The 18,090-nt window shown below is 45.4% G+C and overlaps 1 protein-coding gene across 2 annotated transcripts in view; it reads right to left on the bottom strand.

Annotated features, from left to right (window-relative positions):
- The window catches only part of RPAP1 (RNA polymerase II associated protein 1), a 52,610-nt gene that overhangs the window by 25,924 nt on the left and 8,596 nt on the right, over positions 1 to 18,090 (bottom strand). For both annotated transcript variants that reach the window (XM_066631728.1, XM_066631737.1), the window contains 7 exons: positions 17,375 to 17,555; positions 16,181 to 16,357; positions 15,697 to 15,927; positions 6,069 to 6,184; positions 2,461 to 2,559; positions 1,436 to 1,537; positions 882 to 1,049 (listed from right to left, as the gene is read on the bottom strand). In XM_066631728.1, the coding sequence (XP_066487825.1) occupies positions 882 to 1,049; positions 1,436 to 1,537; positions 2,461 to 2,559; positions 6,069 to 6,184; positions 15,697 to 15,927; positions 16,181 to 16,357; positions 17,375 to 17,555 (1,074 nt within the window). The remainder of the gene's footprint in view (positions 1 to 881; positions 1,050 to 1,435; positions 1,538 to 2,460; positions 2,560 to 6,068; positions 6,185 to 15,696; positions 15,928 to 16,180; positions 16,358 to 17,374; positions 17,556 to 18,090) is intronic.

The raw sequence follows: 18,090 nt of genomic DNA on the forward strand, positions 1-18,090 counted from the left end.
TCAGTTATGGTTCACAACTACCACCTGATAATATCAATTCTCATTTTTCAAAAGTCACTTTTTAAAGATATGAATACTAAATTTTAAAAAAAGACCCGACTGCACAAATCTGAATGACAGGACAAGCTAATATTCTGCCCTGAATAATTGTTCCAAAATTGAACAAAAGACTACCGTTTGTCTGAAAATAATCTGATTGCTGTGGCCACTTCAACCTCATTTATTTAATTTAACAGCTTTTTAAAAATCTCAATTTCCCTTTAAAGCTACTTTATTCTGATGCTAGCAAATTTATCTTATGTTAAAATGTGCATTTCCAGTGAATGCAATTTTCCAAAAACAGGAACTAAATCACTCTGTGGAAATGATCACTTAAATCTACTATGTGCTTTGTACATCCCCAAAGTAATTATCTCTGGAGTGAAAGGAGTCTTGCCTAATGTTTGTTAAGTGCCTAAGGGCCACTCAGAGGATTGGTGAGCATGCATACAAGACCAACAAACTTAACGCAGCGGTTCCCAAACTTACTGTGGTCATGGCACCCTGATCTCACAGCAGCTTCTTCTTTCCAACTCTCCCGGGCACCGCCATCTTGAATCGTGCAAGATTGCATGCAATCCAAGATGGAGGGGACTGGACAAGCCAAGAAGAAAAGGCAGCCAGGGACATCCACGGTGACCCTGTGAGTTTGCTGGGGCGTCCTCAAATGCCGTGGCACACAGTTTGGAAACCAGTGACTTAATGGATTAGCTCAGAGCAGGATACTTAAAGGGCGATTTGAACAGGTCTCTGTCATGGACTAACGAAAGCGGTTATCTCTTCCAACAGTTACTGACAGTCAAAGTGTTTTAAATGGATTCATGTTTTCTGCAAATAACCACCTCATCATCAGGAGAGACCAACAGTGCGTGCAGGGCATGGACAGCAGCAGCAACAACATTATCCACTGGGTCATCCAAGGAGAAACGAAGCAGGAAGAGGAAGCCAGCATCAAGTAGGACACGCAGGACACTTCCCTTCAGTAAGGAGGCAAACTCCCCTGCCTTGGCCTGAAACACACACCACAAACACAAGTGAAAAAGAAGGTTTTTGCTGATTCTCAGTAAATTGCTCAGCTAAGAAGTGTCACAGGATGGGGCTTTCTGCAATATATTTTCTTCTTTAATCCTGTTCAAGTGACTAAAGGGAACAGTCTCACATGTCATTGAATAAAGCCCACAAGAGTTCCCCAGGACAATGACCTAATGTACCTGATTGGCAACCGAGGAGCACACAGGTGATTTGATGAGGGATAGATGGCTTATGTGGCATCAGAAAAAGGAGGAACTTAGTTATCCAGTTTGGCATATTTTGTCGCATCAACTTCACCAGTCACAAAAACAATATAAAAAGCTGCAAGAAGGAGGAGGGAGATTTCATACAAAAGTTAACCTACCTTCTGGACAACGTGGCCTAGCACCTGTAAAGCCAGGGTCCTCTGTTGAATAACCTGGCTGCGAGACAAATGGAAGAGTTCTTGGAGCGAGTAACCAGCCCGCTAGAACAAAATAAGAGTATCCAAACAGGATCATTATGATAAGAAGACTACAGAAATGTTGTAACTGTATCATTTCCAAGCTGCAGAAGAGACACACAATCCTGTCAATAAATCTATGCATTTGTGCATGTATGCGTGTGTGCAGACAGAAGGACCTACAAGGTACTGGCACTAAGGAAGGTTGAACAGCATCATCTCCAAAGACATCTAGCACACAAAACAAGCCATACACTACAAAAATGGCTGGAAGAATATACACTGCCCAGTATGACCAAGACTAGCGCACTGGGGGGGGGGGGGCAGCAAGAGACAGATTCTTTCCTGACATGGAAATCAGTCAGTCCTTAACAAAATATAAAAACTAAGGGTCCAATCCTATCCAACTTTCCAGTGCTAAAGCGGCCATGCCAACGGATGAATTCTGCATCTTATACTGGGGTGGGGGGGCTCACAGAGGCCTCCTCAAGTTAAGAAAACATTTGTTTCCTTACCTTGGGGCTGCATTGGGGCTGGGAAGTTGGATAGAATTGGGCCTTCAGTCTTTCAAAGGAAACATTTATACAATGAAGCACTGTTGGACTGCCAAACATCTTAGCGGTAGTTCAGGTAATCCCTGATGCCCCAGGAGGAGGTGGAGACAAATCCCAACATCATACACAATGAGAAAATTCATTTTACTGACCGCATACTAATAATTTTCTTTGAAAGTAGTATTTTTCTCTGTTTCACGCTTCCATTTTTTAAAGCGCTAATGTATTTTTGCACATCTCCTGCTGAGCCCCAGCTCAAAACCATTAATCATCACCCTTCGCTTTTTCAATTATCTAACCCAAGACTGCCTAAGAATAGAAAGAATATTGAGAGTCCAACATGCAAAAGAGACAGTAAAATATGCTCTGGTGTTCTAGAGAATTCTTCCTTACTTCTGCCTCCTCTCCATGGTGGTGCAGGCCCAGGTGCGTAGGGAAATCTTGGTCAGGGGAAAGAAGTTCTCCCTTCAAACTGAAGCGTACTTGCATTCCCTTTCAGGGAAGGAAAAAAAATTAAAATTAAAAAGATTGGTGTATTTACATTTAATAAAATCAATCTAGTAGAATTTCGATCCCTTACCTTACCTCCTCCCAACTCTCTCCTGTTCACATGTTCTAGGGCAGTGTTTCTCAAACTGTGCGTTGGGACCCACTAGGTGGGTTGTGAGCCAATTTCAGGTGGGTCCCCATGTATTTCAATATTTTATTTTTAATATATTAGACTTGATGCTCCCATGTATGTGAATGCATCTGGGGAAATGTTACAGCTCTGTACTTTTAACAGGCTGCTATGTAAATGCTTTTAACAATAATAATAAATGGGACTTACTCCTGGGTAAGTGTGGGTAGGATTGCAGCCTAGGATTGTTTAAATCTTCCTGCTTGATGATGTCACTTCCTGTTATGAGATCACTTCCGGTGGGTCCTGACAGATTCCCATTCTAAAAAAGTGGGTCCCAGTGCTAAACACCTGAGAACCACTGTCCTAGGGAAAGAGAACTGGATGTTTCATCCCATTCCATCATTTTTGCTTCAACCCTATAATGCATTTCACAGGGGGCTGCCCTTGGCACTCAGAGGCTGTGGGAGGCAGAAAATATTGGTCTTTGCGCTTTTGTGATTTATGGCATTTGGATCCCATCCTTCCTCCAACCAGTCCAGGGTCATATTTTACCCTAAAGAACGTAAGAAGAGCCCTGATGGATCAGGCCAAAAGGCCCACCTAGTCCAGCTTCCTATATCTCACAGTGGTCCATCACAGGGAGCCATTTCTCCCTGTGTACAAGAGACAAGATACCTGTATCCTGCTGCCATTCCCTTGCATCTGGCATTCAAAAGTAGGCTACTTCTAAAACCAGGAGGTTGCACATACCCATCATGGCTTGTAACCTGCGATGGATGTTTCTTCCAGAAACCTGTCCAAACCTCCCTTTTAAAAGTATCTAGGACAGACTTCATCAACACATCCTGTGGCAAGGCGCTCCACAGATTAATTATATGCTGGGTAAAGAAATCTATGGGCCTTGCTACAAACTAATCAGATAGGTTAGTCTGAGAGGTAAAAACTTGTCAAGCCCATTCAGTGAGTTTCATCACTGAGGAGGGGTTGAAATATGGCTTTCCTACACCTGAAGCTCAATGCTCTAGCCAGCAGTAGGCAAACATTTTGGCAGGAGGGCCACATCTTTTCTCTGTGTCGGAGGCTAAGAAAAAAAAAATCAATTTACATTCAAATTTGAATTTACATAAATGTACATAAGTGAATACATAACAGAGGAAACTTACATGAATGAACGGATTTTACTGGGCTTATTTATAATACATATGAGAACTATAATACAGGCACGTAGGGCCAATGAGAACTATGAACAGTGCCACACACCTCTTGTACAGAAGACAATGAGGCAATGTTCAGAGGCAATGAGGGGGTTATAACACCCAGGGGAAAGTAGAACACACATGGAGACTATAAAAGTTTTGCTCTAACTTAGCCCGCAGCTCACGTCTGGCAGTCGCAACCAGCAGTTGCTGGCCAGCGGACTTCAAACAGTCTCTGGAGGGCCAGAGACTCATTGGAGACCGAGAGCTCCCTGTTCCTAAGGGGGGTTCCCGAGGACCGCAAATGACCTTCAGGCCAGGGCTTGCCCACTCCTTCTCTAGCTCAGCGGTTCTCAAACTTTGTCTTGCCATGACCCACATCACCTTCCAGGTTGGGCTGCAACCCAATGCTCAATGCCACACCACAAAGCATTACTGGGAGCCACAAGAGGCCACTTCTGGGTTGTGCCAGGCCCACAACCCACCACACTGGCACTCAAGGGGCCCAAAATGCCTTGCAGAAGCAAACCAGAAGTTGCTTCTGGTCGCTTCCGCAAGGCATTCTGAGACCCACAGAGGCCAATGCGATGGGTTGCGGGCAGGGCGCAACCCAGAAGCAGTCTCCTGTGGCTCCCAGAAATGTTCTGCAGCATGACAGCAAGCATTGGGTCGTGACCCGCTGCACATCGGGTCACGACCCACAGTTTGAGAAACACTGCTCTAGGCCACCCTGGCTGACTGACTAGAATAGATTATCAGAAACATGTTACACTAGTTTTTTCTGTCTAAAGAGTATTCTTGTTGCTTTCTACATAGAATCCAGGGGCCTGACTTTCATATATCAAGCCCTTCATGATTTTCTTCCACAGTGCTTTGGAAACTATGTTCCACATCCTTGGCTGATTCATGCCTGAACACATTCACTCTGAAAAACAGCAACAGCATGTCAACTACGAACTTCAAGGGTTCACAGAAAAGCCTTCTTGATGGGTATCTCACTGTCCAAGCCAGACCAGATCTGGACCATAAAATTTTGTTTATGCCATTTTTTCCTGTCTTGCCAAATGAGTCAGACTGCAACCTTATGCACACACACTCCTATGTAAGACCCATTAAACTCAATGGGGCTTACTTCTGAGTAGACATGCATGTTGTTGTTGGCAACCTTCAGTCTCGAAAGACTATGGTATCACGCTCTGAAAGGTGGTTCTGGAACAGCGTCTAGTGTGGCTGAAAAGGCCAGTTCGGGAGTGACAATCCCTTCAACACTGGGAGCAAGTGCAGTCTGTCCCTGGTCTGTCTCCCCGGCTATGGGCCTTCCTTCTTTGCCTCTTTGCCTCAGTCTGTTGGCCAAGTGTCTCTTCAAACTGGGAACTGCCATGCTGCACAGCCTGCCTCCAAGCGGGCCGCTCAGAGATTGTGATTGTGCTGAAAGTGGTGTATAAGTTTGTAATTTAATATACAAATGAATTGTACATAACTAAGATTCCTAGCAAAATCAGTCATCCTGCCAAATATGATTTAGGGCTCAATCCTAGCCAATTTTCCAGTGCCAATGAGGCTGTGCCAACAGGGCATGCACTGAATCCTGCAGTGGCAGAGGGACATTCAAAGAGGCCTCCTCAAGGTAAGGGAACATTTGTTCCCTTACTTTGGGGTTGCATTGCAACTGCATCAGTGCTGGAAAGTTGGATAGGATTGGGCCCTTAGAGGCTAATCCTATATAAGTCTACTCAGAAGTAAGTCCCATTATAGTCATTGGGGCTTGCTCCCAGGTAAGTGTGTATAGGATTGTACCCTTAGGGCAAAATCCTATCCCATTTTTCAGCACTGGTGCAGTCCTGCCATCCTCTGGCATGCGCTGCAGCCTTTGGTGGGAGTGCAATCATGAAAACTTCCTCCAAGTTAGGGAAGATTTGTTCCCTTTCCTCAAGGCTGCATTGCAGCTGCACCGGCATTAGAAAGTTGGATAGGATTGGGCCCTTAGTCAACTCAACATGGTGATATCACCAAGACACATCGCTCCTGAAAAGATTAATTTCACAACAAGAGAAAATGACTTTGTGCTAGGTTTATATAAGGATGGTAACTTTGTAGTCACAGAGTGCACATTAATAGTGGGGAGAGGTAAAAAAAAGAGAGAGAGAGAGAGACAGAGAAAATAAACCGTTTTATTTCCCAACCTTTCTCGTTTTCCTCTGCCGAGGCTGCGGAAGATCCTTCATCCACTCCAGCTTCTCAAATTCCACACTGTCCATGTGGATCCAATTCTTCTGAGGCTTCACAGGAAGGTCATCAACTTTTAAGAAAGACAACAAGAACCGTTTTTCTTCTTGGCACAAAGAGAGCACATCACTGTCTTTGCCAACACTGTCTTTGCGCTTGGCTTTGAAAAGTACTCAAATTACAGCTTTCATGCATCGGGGTGGGGGGAGGAGAGACACCCTGAAATTGACTCATCATCAATACATAAACATCAGAGATCTGTCATCTATTTAATCTTCCATAAAGATCTAGAGAAGGAGGGCGGATGGAGTCATTAATGAAATTCACTGGTGAACTGAAGAGGGGCTGAATAGCAGCTTGGATGTGGAATGAACACAACAAGATTAGAAATCAACAGCAGAAAATAAAATGAGACTAGTTATTTAAAATGCATCTAGCATTTAGAAAAAGTCCTGACAACAAAGATGCAGGGGGGCGGGAAGAGAAGCTGAACATTTAGAAAAATAACTGCTGCTGAAGAGCAGCCTGACTAAGACCCCCCAAACAGGGGGCTATTTCACAGCAAATACACTTCCAATTCAGAATTTTAGAATTTAGAATTTTGGGTCCCCCAACAGGCAACAGAAAATTGAAGACCAAAATAACATAAAGAGATATTGGCTAAATGGGAGAGTGTTATGATATCCATCAGGTCTTCAAATGATTTGAACGCAGGGAATACTTAACTACCCTCTCTTTTGGGCCCTAGGTCAAATCAGGCCTTTCCCCCTCCTCTCCCCCATGACTAAGCTTTGTTAAGAAAAAGAAACAAGGAACCCCAAGCAGTGGATTCCAACAAGCTTTCGATGTACTGTCTAGCTTGGCCCCAGTATGGAGACTACTGCTCTTTTTCATGCTTAGATTTTAGCTGGTGTGTTTTTGCAACATCTTCACTGTTTTTATTAATTGTATATTTTGCACTGGTTATTTTCTTAGTAATTTAAAAAGGTATGACTGTGTGGTGGATAGTTACTTAAAAATATATGACTGGTTGCAGCTTCTGCACCCCCAAAGTTGGGCAAAGGCTATCCTGGCCACGGCAGCCACCTGGTGAGAACAGGTCAATATGCATCAAGTATTTCTGAACCAAGAGAACCTCTGTTTTGTCCAGACTTAATTCCAGCTTTCTAGCCCACATCCAGTTCTCAACCATCTCTAGCCAGCACTCCATGACTTCAACAGCTGCCCCACCCCATATTTGGTAAAAAAGAGAGTCGGAGTTAGGTGTTGTCACATACAGATGGCATCCTACTCCAGGTCCCTAGATGATCCCTCCCAGTGTTTTCATGTAGATATCAAACAGCACAGAGGATGATAGAACCTTGTGACAACCTACACACCAATGGCTAGGGTGCTGAACAGAAATCTCCCAGCACCACCTTCAAGGCTGCCAGCCAGGCAGGAGCAGAACCTGCAAAACGTTGCCTCTCAGCCCCAACACAGCCAACTGTTCCAAAAAGATACTACAGCTGATGGTGTCAAAAGCCACTGAGAGATCCAGAAGACCAACAGGGACGTACTCCCCATATCCAATCTCTGTAGCAGGTCATCTGTCAGGACAACCAAGGCAGTCACCATTCTGAAGCCACACTGAAAGAGATCCAGATCATCTGTTCCACCCAGAACACCCTGGAGATGAGATGCTACTACCTGCTTGATGACCTTGCCCAGAAAAGGGAGGTTTGAATCTGGCCTTACATAGAAATCTGGCCACACAGAGAAATCTAAGGAGGTGGTCTTTCGGAGGGGGCATACCACTGATTTTTTCAAAACCAACAGCTAAAGCCCCTCCTTGAGAGTTTAACTGACCACCCTCCCCACCCACTTGGCCAACACCGGGCCTTATAAGTCAAGCTGGGCAAGGGTAAAGCAGGCAGACAGAGGGCCACACACTCCAAAGGATACTGTCCACATCCTCAGGCTGCACAAGAAGAGAGAATCCAGAACTAAGGACAAACAGATACAGGAGTGACATCAATAAATCCGATCAGTGTGGAATCCAAGTTATGTAGGATGCGAGCAGTTTTATCTGCGAAGTGCCTGACAAATTTATCACAGTGAACAACCATATGCTCCTTCACCCCTGGGAGGTCCAGATGGAGCAAGCCCAGTGGAAGCGTTCAGCAGAAGCTTGAGTCAACACCCATCCTATTTTTATTTTTTAAAGCATTCTAAAATGGTGGAATGAAGAATCAACACACCAGGATGGTGGGTGTGCAGCAGGAGGAAGCAGAAATCAACAGAAAATGCTCAGTGGTGTGCGTAACACAACAAATATTTGTTTTTCCTGGTTTCTCCTCTCTGTTAATCACTAAATGGAAAGAGCTGATTAAATCTTGCTCCAAATAGGATTAGTAACAGGCACCATCAGACGCTGCACTGCAATCTTGACAACGGGGGAAAGAAAAGACCCCATATATATTCCAGGGCATCAGCAAGCTGATTGCTGAGGAACCTTTTATAGAAACACAAGCTGGCAGCCTGGACTGTGAATATGCATTGAACCTTTTCTAGCATATGCTTTGTTTCTTCAGACCGACATGGGCAACAGGCAAGCAGCCTATAGTGTCATTTCCTGAAGTTTGGTTTCTCCCCCCGCTGTGCCGTTTTACAGCCATGGCCTGCTAAGACAGATCACCACGTCTGTGGAGGTTTTCAACTCCCAGTAACCAAATTTAGTCTTAACAGACTTCTTTCCTCCATTGTGTCTTCATAAAGCACACCAGGACATGTCCTCCGCGCGCATAGCGCATTGAACAGATTGACAGAGAAGACATTGAACTTGGGCATGGTGAACTCCCCCTCAACAATGAAGCACACTGGGCAGCCTTGGGCAAGTCATTCTCTTCCAGATTAATCTTCCTCTACCTGTGAGGCTTTTCTGAGCTCTCTGGAGGAAGAATGGGATGCAAATGTAAAGAATGCATGAAACTGAGGAACAGAACCTGCAGTTCATGGTCACACAGCTTCCTGGAAGCCGCTCATTCAGAATTATTTCATGATTCTGAGCTATTCAGTGACTTGCTGCTGAATGTACAACATCTATTGAAAAATAGATGTGCTTGAGGTGACACAATGCAATATCATGTGCGGTGAATGACTCGGATCAAAACATTACATTACAAAGAGGTGGTAGAATTCTGAATGGCTCCACTTCATGCTGTAGCTGTGGAGATGTTTCAGAATGCAGGGGGGCCTCTGTATCCGCGGTTTCACTTAACCACAGTTGCTTACCCCTGCACCCTCCAGGGGGGCCTCTGTATCCGCGGTTTCACTTAACCACAGATGCTTCCCCCTGCACCCTCCAGAGGCGAGGGAAAATTCCCCTATGGGATGCAGCACAGCTTGTGCCAAACTGATGCATTGCCACTACTGGGCTATCAGTGAGAACGAATTGTTCCCTTTCTGATGCAAAAGCAGCCGGTCCTCTTTCCTCAGGAATAATGGCTGCTGCTGGTTTATTCATGACAAATTTATTCCTTCCCATCAACAGTGGCAGCTTTCCAAAGCTAAGTGCTATTGCAAAATTAGTATTGCATCTCCTGCTGGGCCCAAGGTGCTGCATGCACAACCTCACTAACCTGAAAAGCTTCACTGATCTTTTGTAATTGCTCCTCTCTCTTGGGTGATAGACTAGTTCATCCCACATAATTCACTTGCACTTGGTCCAACACATTTTTTTTTGAACCCCATGAACCAAAGGCTGCCTTCTTCCTGTACCTCTCCTGTCCCAACATTCCATTTCATTGGTCCTGTGCTACAGAACTGAAGACGGAACAATAACATTTCACTTATATAACCACACCTTACATGTTATTTTTTTTAGCGCCACTGTGCCAATAAAAGCAAACCCAAAAATAAAAGCAAAAGCAAAAATAAAAGCATGAGTAGAATGCGAAGAAGATGAAAAATGTGGTGGAGAAAAACAGGAGGTGGGGAAGGGAGCTGGGGTGTGACAACAGGGTCCCTCCAGAGGTGCTAATCCACCTGCTCCCCTTCTCCCCCCTTTCTGCACAGTTAAGCTGCTCTCTCCACAAGCAAACAGTAAACACCGCTGTTATCTCAGCAAACCATGCTGCTCAAATCCAAGAGCAATTCAAAGATCTCATTAGGCAGGCTCCATGCTACAGTGAGAACCAGAGAACACAACTGAGCAGAGGATGAGAGAGGACAGCAAAGGAACGAGGAGAGACAGGAAGCCAAATGCTCCAGAAGAGAAGCAACAAGATGGGTGGAACAGAAGATAACCACAGCCAGGAAGGTCTGAACTGAAGCTTAAGAAATACCCTGCACAATTCATACTCCATTAAATAATTTTATAATATGGGGACCCCCTAAATCTGTGGATCTTGTATCTGCGGATCAGGTTGGGGGGCTCCCAGCACATATGCGCCCCATCCAGAGGGGCTTCTGAGCCTTGCAGAGGTTGAGATTGTCCGTCTCCAGTCCCTGAAGGGCTCAGTCTGAGCTGTATAGTTCAAAACACACGACTTCCTTATAAGGCATTTAAAATGTGATTTCCAGTTTTACAGAGGAACTGGAAGTCGTGTGTTTTTAGCTATATAGCTCAATCTGAGCCCAGTAGAGACCGGGGATGGATGTCATCTAGTAAGTGCATGGCAGAGGTAAGATTTAAACCCATGACTTCCCAATTCAAATCCGATAGACACTAACCTGGGAGCAAGTCCCACTGAACTCAATCAGACTTACTTCTGAGTAGATATGCATAGGATTGTGTTGTCGGTCTCTTAGCCACTATGCTTCACCAGATCTATGGTGCACTTATTATTATACTTATGTTCTGCCTTTCTTTCATAAGAAAGAACTCAGGGTGGCTGATGATAGAATCCACACAGTCACCTGTACAAGCACTGACCAGATCTAGACCAGCTTAGCTTCAGCAAAGTGACTGTGAGCCCAGTCCTATCCTTTCCCCCACCATAGCAGGCAGCTGCATCAAAACAGGCGGTGCTGATTGCTATGGTGGGCGGCAGAGATTGGGAGGGGAAATTATTTTCCCTTACTCCTGCATAAATCTCCTGATCGTCAATAGATCTCCTTGAACCTGAGCACACAGTTCAGTAGGTGCAAGTCTGAGGAGACAAAAGGGACATGCTGGCTGCTATTGGAGGGGAAGGCATCTTGCGAAAGTCGCTGGCGCTGGGTGCCATGCCCTCCCACCTTTGGCATGCCCCCATTCCACCCTCCCCCCTGCCAACTTTCCTTGCCCTACCCTCCACCACACTTGGGGCCACTCCAGTCTCCCTGGCAGCAGTGCAGTAAAAGGTATCTTCACTTGCTGCTAGAGCGCTATTTACAACTGGCATAAGGCCAGCAGCGCTGAAGTCCAATATGATTAGGCTGTGTAATATGCACCCTCAGACCATGCCTGGGCAGGACGCAACCTCCTGGTCACAGACCATCAGGTGCTCAGCAACTCCCTTGTTTTTGCAATCCCAGACAGGCCGCAAAAACAGGAGGTTAATTATGCCACAGTGGGCTGAGGGGGATCTCTCTTCAGCATGGTGTGGCTGTTCAGTCCTCCTTCAGTGGAAAACAAACTTGTCCTTACTACTGAGACAAGGGGTTGAAGGACAGGATCCAGAAACACGAATCAGGCCTCGTACCAAGAGGCTCACACCAAAGCCATGAAATCTCTGCCTCGACACCTTAGTCCTCACCCACAACCGAAATGAGACAGAAGTGTCTGTAACTACATTTGCTCGCATTCCTCTTTTGCTGTTCTGGTCTCTCCCTCTACTTCCTCCCTCTGCTGTCGCCCAGAATTTAAAATTAAGCTCCTCTTTCTTTTGCTTACATCACTCTGGAAAGCTGAATACAGCACTGCTTGGTACAGTACAACCAAAACAACCAGGACACACTTCTCCAAAAGGTCACCATGCTGATTTGTAGCACGTCTCTCCATTTTTTATGCCAGCCTTGTTATTCAGGGACAGAATAGACTACTGGTGCTGCAGAGCCTTTGGAAAGAACAGCTGCCTACAGGTAACTCAGTCCAGACCACCAAGTTTACTTACGTACAGGAAAGAGAAACGGACCCTAAGACATTACAAGAACACCAAGGATACTGCAAGCTCACCCACCACAGCATCTGAATTCAAGCTCAAACAGAAGCCTGAAGGTCCCTCTCATGAGCTGGACTCCAATATGAGCTTTTAAGCACCGCAACCACCATATAATATACAGATGGATTTTATCAGCTTCCTCTCCACAGCTGTAGAACGCCAGACAACCACCACCTCAAGCTGTGTCTCTCTTAAGCCTTCATACTCCATGCTGAGGAAAATATCATCCAAACATAAGCTTTTCAAATCATACACGCTTTATCGGCCTTGAAAGGAGGGAAACACCCTGATATGCCGGCATTAGCCTCAAGCAGCTCCAGAAAACACTTTTGTTATGTTCATGGCAAATTTTGACTGGAAGGAACACCTCCGTTTTTCAGTCACTCTTTCCCAATAGCCACAGTCATTTCTCACTAGCCTTAGCAAGCCTCACAAAAGCCAAAATGGAAATCCAGTAATATTGTCATATGGGTCGGCAACTTTCAATGTGTTTCATTTCACACCATCACTGACCATCTTTTCGCCTCATGAGATGTCACACTTCCATCTTCCTGGACACTCTTCTGGGTTCTGTGGCTCTGTTTCTAGGGCAACTGTCTGTAGTAATGAATGGTCTGTTCCTCTTCCTCCACATGAAGAAGGACAGACAATTCAACACTACAGAAGGCTGTCCTTGAAGCAGAGCCACAGAAGAGTTTTTCAGCACTTTTCAACTGCTGTGCTCCAAACTCCTACGGCACCCCTGTGGACCATTTGTGACGCGCTAATGTACCAAGACACAGCAGTGAAAATTGCTGCTATAGCTCCAGACAACATTCAGTTTTCTATCTCAAACACTCTCCAGCTTAACTTCACCTGAGACTCCTACGGCACAAGCAGCAAACAGCCTTGGCAATTTTGTGATTAGTGGCCATCACACTCTTCCTTCCATTCCCACAGCTCCTGATCTCTTAAATCCAGTCCTCTACTTAAATGTAGAAAACAGTTTCATTCTTCCTGCTATGCCTCTGCCCAAGTCCTTAACAATAAACAACACGTAAAGTTGCCTATAGATTCGTGGATTCAGTAACTTTAAGTAAAACAACTTATAATGAAACCAATTTTACCGCTGGCTAGTTGATACGTGTAAACAAGAGTTACATTCCAACAGCATATTTCTGGTCACAAAAACATCTAAATAGACTCCAAACACTTCTAATATTAATCAGTGAAGTAAATATGAGCTTTATGAGCCTGAGAAAACCCACACAGGCACGGGGAGAATGTGCAAACAGCACACACAGTGGCCCTGGGCCACAAACCAATTTTTTTTTTTTCAATCAATGTTACAACGAAACGACTTAAAACAACTTTAAGTCAGGACTTGCTATAGCTTTTGGGAATCAGAGGTTTTCCAGGTGGAATTTGAAGAGTGGGGAGATAGCTCTAATAGTAGAGCACCTGCTTTGCACATGAAAAGTCCAGGGTTCAATCCCTGGTTTCTCCAGATAGGATCCCTGTCTGAAACCCTGGAGAACTTCTGCCAGTCAGTGTAGATTTCTGGATTTAAAAAAAAACCCTCTGGGTAGAAGCAGAAAACTGAACCCAGAATGGGAAGAAGTAAAAATGTTCCCTAAATGCGCATGTTTCACAAGGACCAGGTTAACACTGCCACTTGGCACAGCAAGCCTAATATTATGAATGAATCAGCAACAAGACAACCAAACATACTGAGTAATCCCAAAGGACACACAGGCCGCCAAGAAGTGAAGGTGCCATTCAAAATGACTCCATCAGCAGTCGCATCTCTAATTGCTACCGGCTTTCCTCTCCACCAACCTTGCCAGAGAGGAGTGCAGTAGTAGCAGATGTAAAAAACTTTTCTTATCAAGACTTTAAGTGAGGTAAAAAAAATTATTCCCCTAGAGCAGTCATTTTCAATCACTGTGCCGTGACACACTGGCGTGCCACGGATGGTCTGCAGCGTGCCACGGGGGTTTAGGGGAGGATCATTTGTTAGTTGGGCCACTGGGGGATGGGAGCCCCTGCTGTCGGTGCAGTGTGCCTTGTCAACTGCCAAAAAACGGATAATGTGCCTTGACAATTTTAGTGCCTTGTCAGTGTGCCAGGAGATGAAAAAGACTGAAAATCACTGCCCTAGCAAGAAAATCATGTGAAACAGCCCTATCCAATTTCATTACATAAATTACTTGGTGCTCATTAACAAAAAAATGGTACGGTGGGCTCTCCTTACCCACAGGTATAGCATTCAGATTTGAGCCTATACAGGTGCCCAGTGTACATCTGGAGGGACTCACAGACCTCCCAGACATGACTGGAAGTGTCTTCCTGTTGTGTCCGGGAGGCCTTCACGTACTTCAGAAGGCCTCCCGGTGGCTTCAAAAGGGTACTTCCTGTTTTTCCGGCTCTCCGCCCCCCATTCTATTATCCGCTGAATTCAGTAATGCACGGGGGTGGGGGTGGTCCTAGAACTGATTTCCTGGGGATAATGAGGGCCCACTGTACTGTTATCCCATTTAGGGTGCAATCCTATCCTGCAGTGGAAAAGGCAAACCAGGAGGCTTACGCTGTATCCAGCGCAGAATAGTGGCCACAAGCGGCTTAGTCAGAGGCAAGGACAAACATTTCTCCTAACCATTGTGTGAGCGCCGCTGGCCCCTATGGGTCTCCTCGGACTTGTGCCACCTACATAAGAACATAAGAACAACCCCACTGGATCAGGCCATAGGCCCATCTAGTCCAGCTTCCTGTATCTCACAGCGGCCCACCAAATGCCCCAGGGAGCGCACCAGATAACAAGAGACCTCATCCTGGTGCCCTCCCTTGCATCTGGCATTCTGACATAGCTCATTTCTAAAATCAGGAGGTTGCACATACACATCATGGCTTGTAACCCGTAATGGATTTTTCTCCAGAAACTTGTCCAATCCCCTTTTAAAGGTGTCCAGGCCAGACGCCACTCCGTTCTACCCAGGAACAGGGATTGGGATCCAACAGTTATGCCAGATCCCAGCCCTGCCTCCCACTCCCCTCCCGCCCACCCCTGGGGCAGGCCCCCATCCGACCTCTCCCCGCCCAGGAACGCCTCCCTCCCGCCTTCCTTTGGTTCTTGCATCGGCACATCCAAGCCAACGCAAGGTGCTCAGAAGAAGCCGGCTTGGAGGCTTCCGTCAGCCTCCGCAGGCCGGCACTTCTGAGCACTGGCCCAGCTTCCTCCTGAGGAGACGCAAAGGTGCCTTACAGCACGTTTGCGACCATCCTGGGCCAGCGCAACGGACTTGCACTGGCCCAAGTCAAGGGCAGGGTTGCGCCCTTAGTCTTCAAAATCTGACTTTAAAATTCCTGGCTTCTAAACTGGGCAATAAACAACACCCTGCAAAATGAATGTGAACTGGAAACTTTGCAGATGTCCTTTAAAGCCAAGATTTCCTCTGTTGACAGACAGCCACACAGTTATTACCTGTGACATCCATTCTTGCCTGGGCTTCAGTCCCCTCCATGCCTGGTTCTTCTTCTATGTCTGGCTCTGATAACAAAGGAGCCTTCAGCACTTCTTCTGTCTTGTGCTGGGGTTTTGGCCCCGTTTCTGGATGCGTAAGATCTCTCGGCCTCTCTTGCTCCATTTTTTCTTCTCCTTCCTGACCTGAACCAGCTCCACGTCGTGACTTTAAGAAAGCGACTAAGCTGGGGTCTAATTACAGTGAAAAAGACTTGTTTCAAGACATGCATGTTTCAAGATTGGCATTAAAATGCAGAGACGTATTTCTAACAAGGGCAATCTGACCTCCTACAGCAGGGTCACCAAACTACAGCCTGGGGGCTGAATCCAGTGGCACTAAAAAAAATAGTTAATTATCCAAATAAACAAATGAATAAAATACAGAGTGAGGTAGAGTTCACCCACTACTGAGAACAGCTAAGGAAAGCCAGCAAGCTGTTTGTACCTAAGTGGGCCAGCAATCGTTTCTGCTCCTCCAAGATCTGGTCTTCAGACATGGATTGCAGCCTCTCCAAGTTCTCCTTGTGGATATTCTGGGCTTCCTGCTCACCAGTCAGGCTTTGTAGACCCTCACCAGTGACAATACGAGCTCGTCGAGTGTGTAGGGTACCACCAGGTTTATCTAGAAACCAGGAACAAAGGAAGCTGCATTCATAATCAAACATTACTAAGAGAACGTGCTACGCTGCCTCAAACACTGTCCTACGTGCTTATTAATCTAAAGAACAGCATCCAACTTAATCTTTATCCACATTTTCTCTCAATCACTGGCTCATTTTTACGAGAAAAAAATGCTGCAAGACTGACATTCTGCACTATTTTCATGCTGTAACTCCTGTAGATAAAGATGTGTGAACAGGAAAAAGCTAAAAGGTACTCTTCTAGGGGAAACTAAGCAGACACTTTTCTTTCCTTTCAATTACAGTCTCCTCCCACTACCACCACCATAACAGTACTACTACCTGCATTGGTCAGAGCCCAAATCAAAGTTCTATGGGGAAGTGGAACTGGACAGAAAGACCTGAGACACCTTGTACATAACAGCCTGGAGAAGCTAAGGGACAAAGGAACTTAGACTCCATGTTAGGTAGGCCCTTAAATGTGGACATCTGAATAGCTTTTACAGCCTGGACATTTAATATGATGTTTCACTGCTGCCCTTGCATTTTTATTGTATTTGTACTTTTATTGTAATCTGTTTATAGACTGTTTTAATGTTTTATTAATATTATACTGTAATTTTTAACTGTGTTTTTATTTTTTGTACTTATTGTAAGCCGCCTTGGGTCCTCTTAGGTAATAAATGTATATGATAAATAAATTTCATTTTTAATGGCGGCTGCTCCCCAAGCATAAGGCAGGTCGTGAAAGAGAGTAAGGGCAGTTCTGGAAACATTCAGCAGTCTGGGCCATGAAAGAGAGAGAGAGAGAGCCCAACTAAGTCTACTCCCAATCAATACAGGAGACCATGTGCCAGACCTCTTGGGCTGACGGTTGTTCCCAGGAGTCCAAATGGCAGAGCACTGCTTTTCAAAAGCCATCTGCTTCCTGTATCCCTCTTCATTAAGCAGTTTCACAGCTGCCATCAGCCCAAGAGTACTTGGAGAGCCAATCTCCAACCACATATTTCTGGATTCACCTTCCTCGGCTCTGTGGAATTCCGCTTCCAAAGGCTCCAGAAGGAAGGCATCATCCTGAATCGCTTGCCCTGCGTCTGTCAGTCCAGCATCAAGAGGTGGAGATGCTTGAGCCACCTCAGTTGCCCTCATAGCCGCTATCTTCTGGGCAAAGATACTTTTTCTTCCAGGTGCCAGTTTTGCCTGCAGGATTACAAGACAGCAAGTGACTATGCCTCTATCTTAGTCCTCATGGTAACCTAAAACAGTTCCAACATTTCCTGCACAGGTGTTTCTTCCCCTGCCCCATCAGCAGATCTGGTTCTCCAGATAACATGAGATGCAGACAAGTAGTCTGCACACTATGGGGACACAGCTAGAACATTAACTGCTTCCTCTTAATGTTCAGTTAATCTCTCCCTGTAGCATTCAGGTTTGTTGCGTTCTTCAGTTAAGCAAGAATGTTCATGTGTTAAAGAAATGCCCTTGTTTCAACAATAATAAAGAAAAATTAAGGTAATGGAAACAGGGGGCTATTTATATGAGGTTCCTCCATATCGATGGTTACCATATACGGGGGGGACACTCGTACTCTGATTCAATCAGGTCAATATGTGCTATCCAGACTTTGTCACATTTTCAACACATATTTCTACATACAATTCTGCCTCCCTCCATCTCTCCCTGGAGCACTTGCTATTTGTATAGAAGACAACACATCTGTAAAAGACCTCGCTAT

Source organism: Tiliqua scincoides, chromosome 1 (genome assembly GCF_035046505.1).
Source record: "Tiliqua scincoides isolate rTilSci1 chromosome 1, rTilSci1.hap2, whole genome shotgun sequence".
Lineage (NCBI taxonomy): Eukaryota > Metazoa > Chordata > Lepidosauria > Squamata > Scincidae > Tiliqua > Tiliqua scincoides.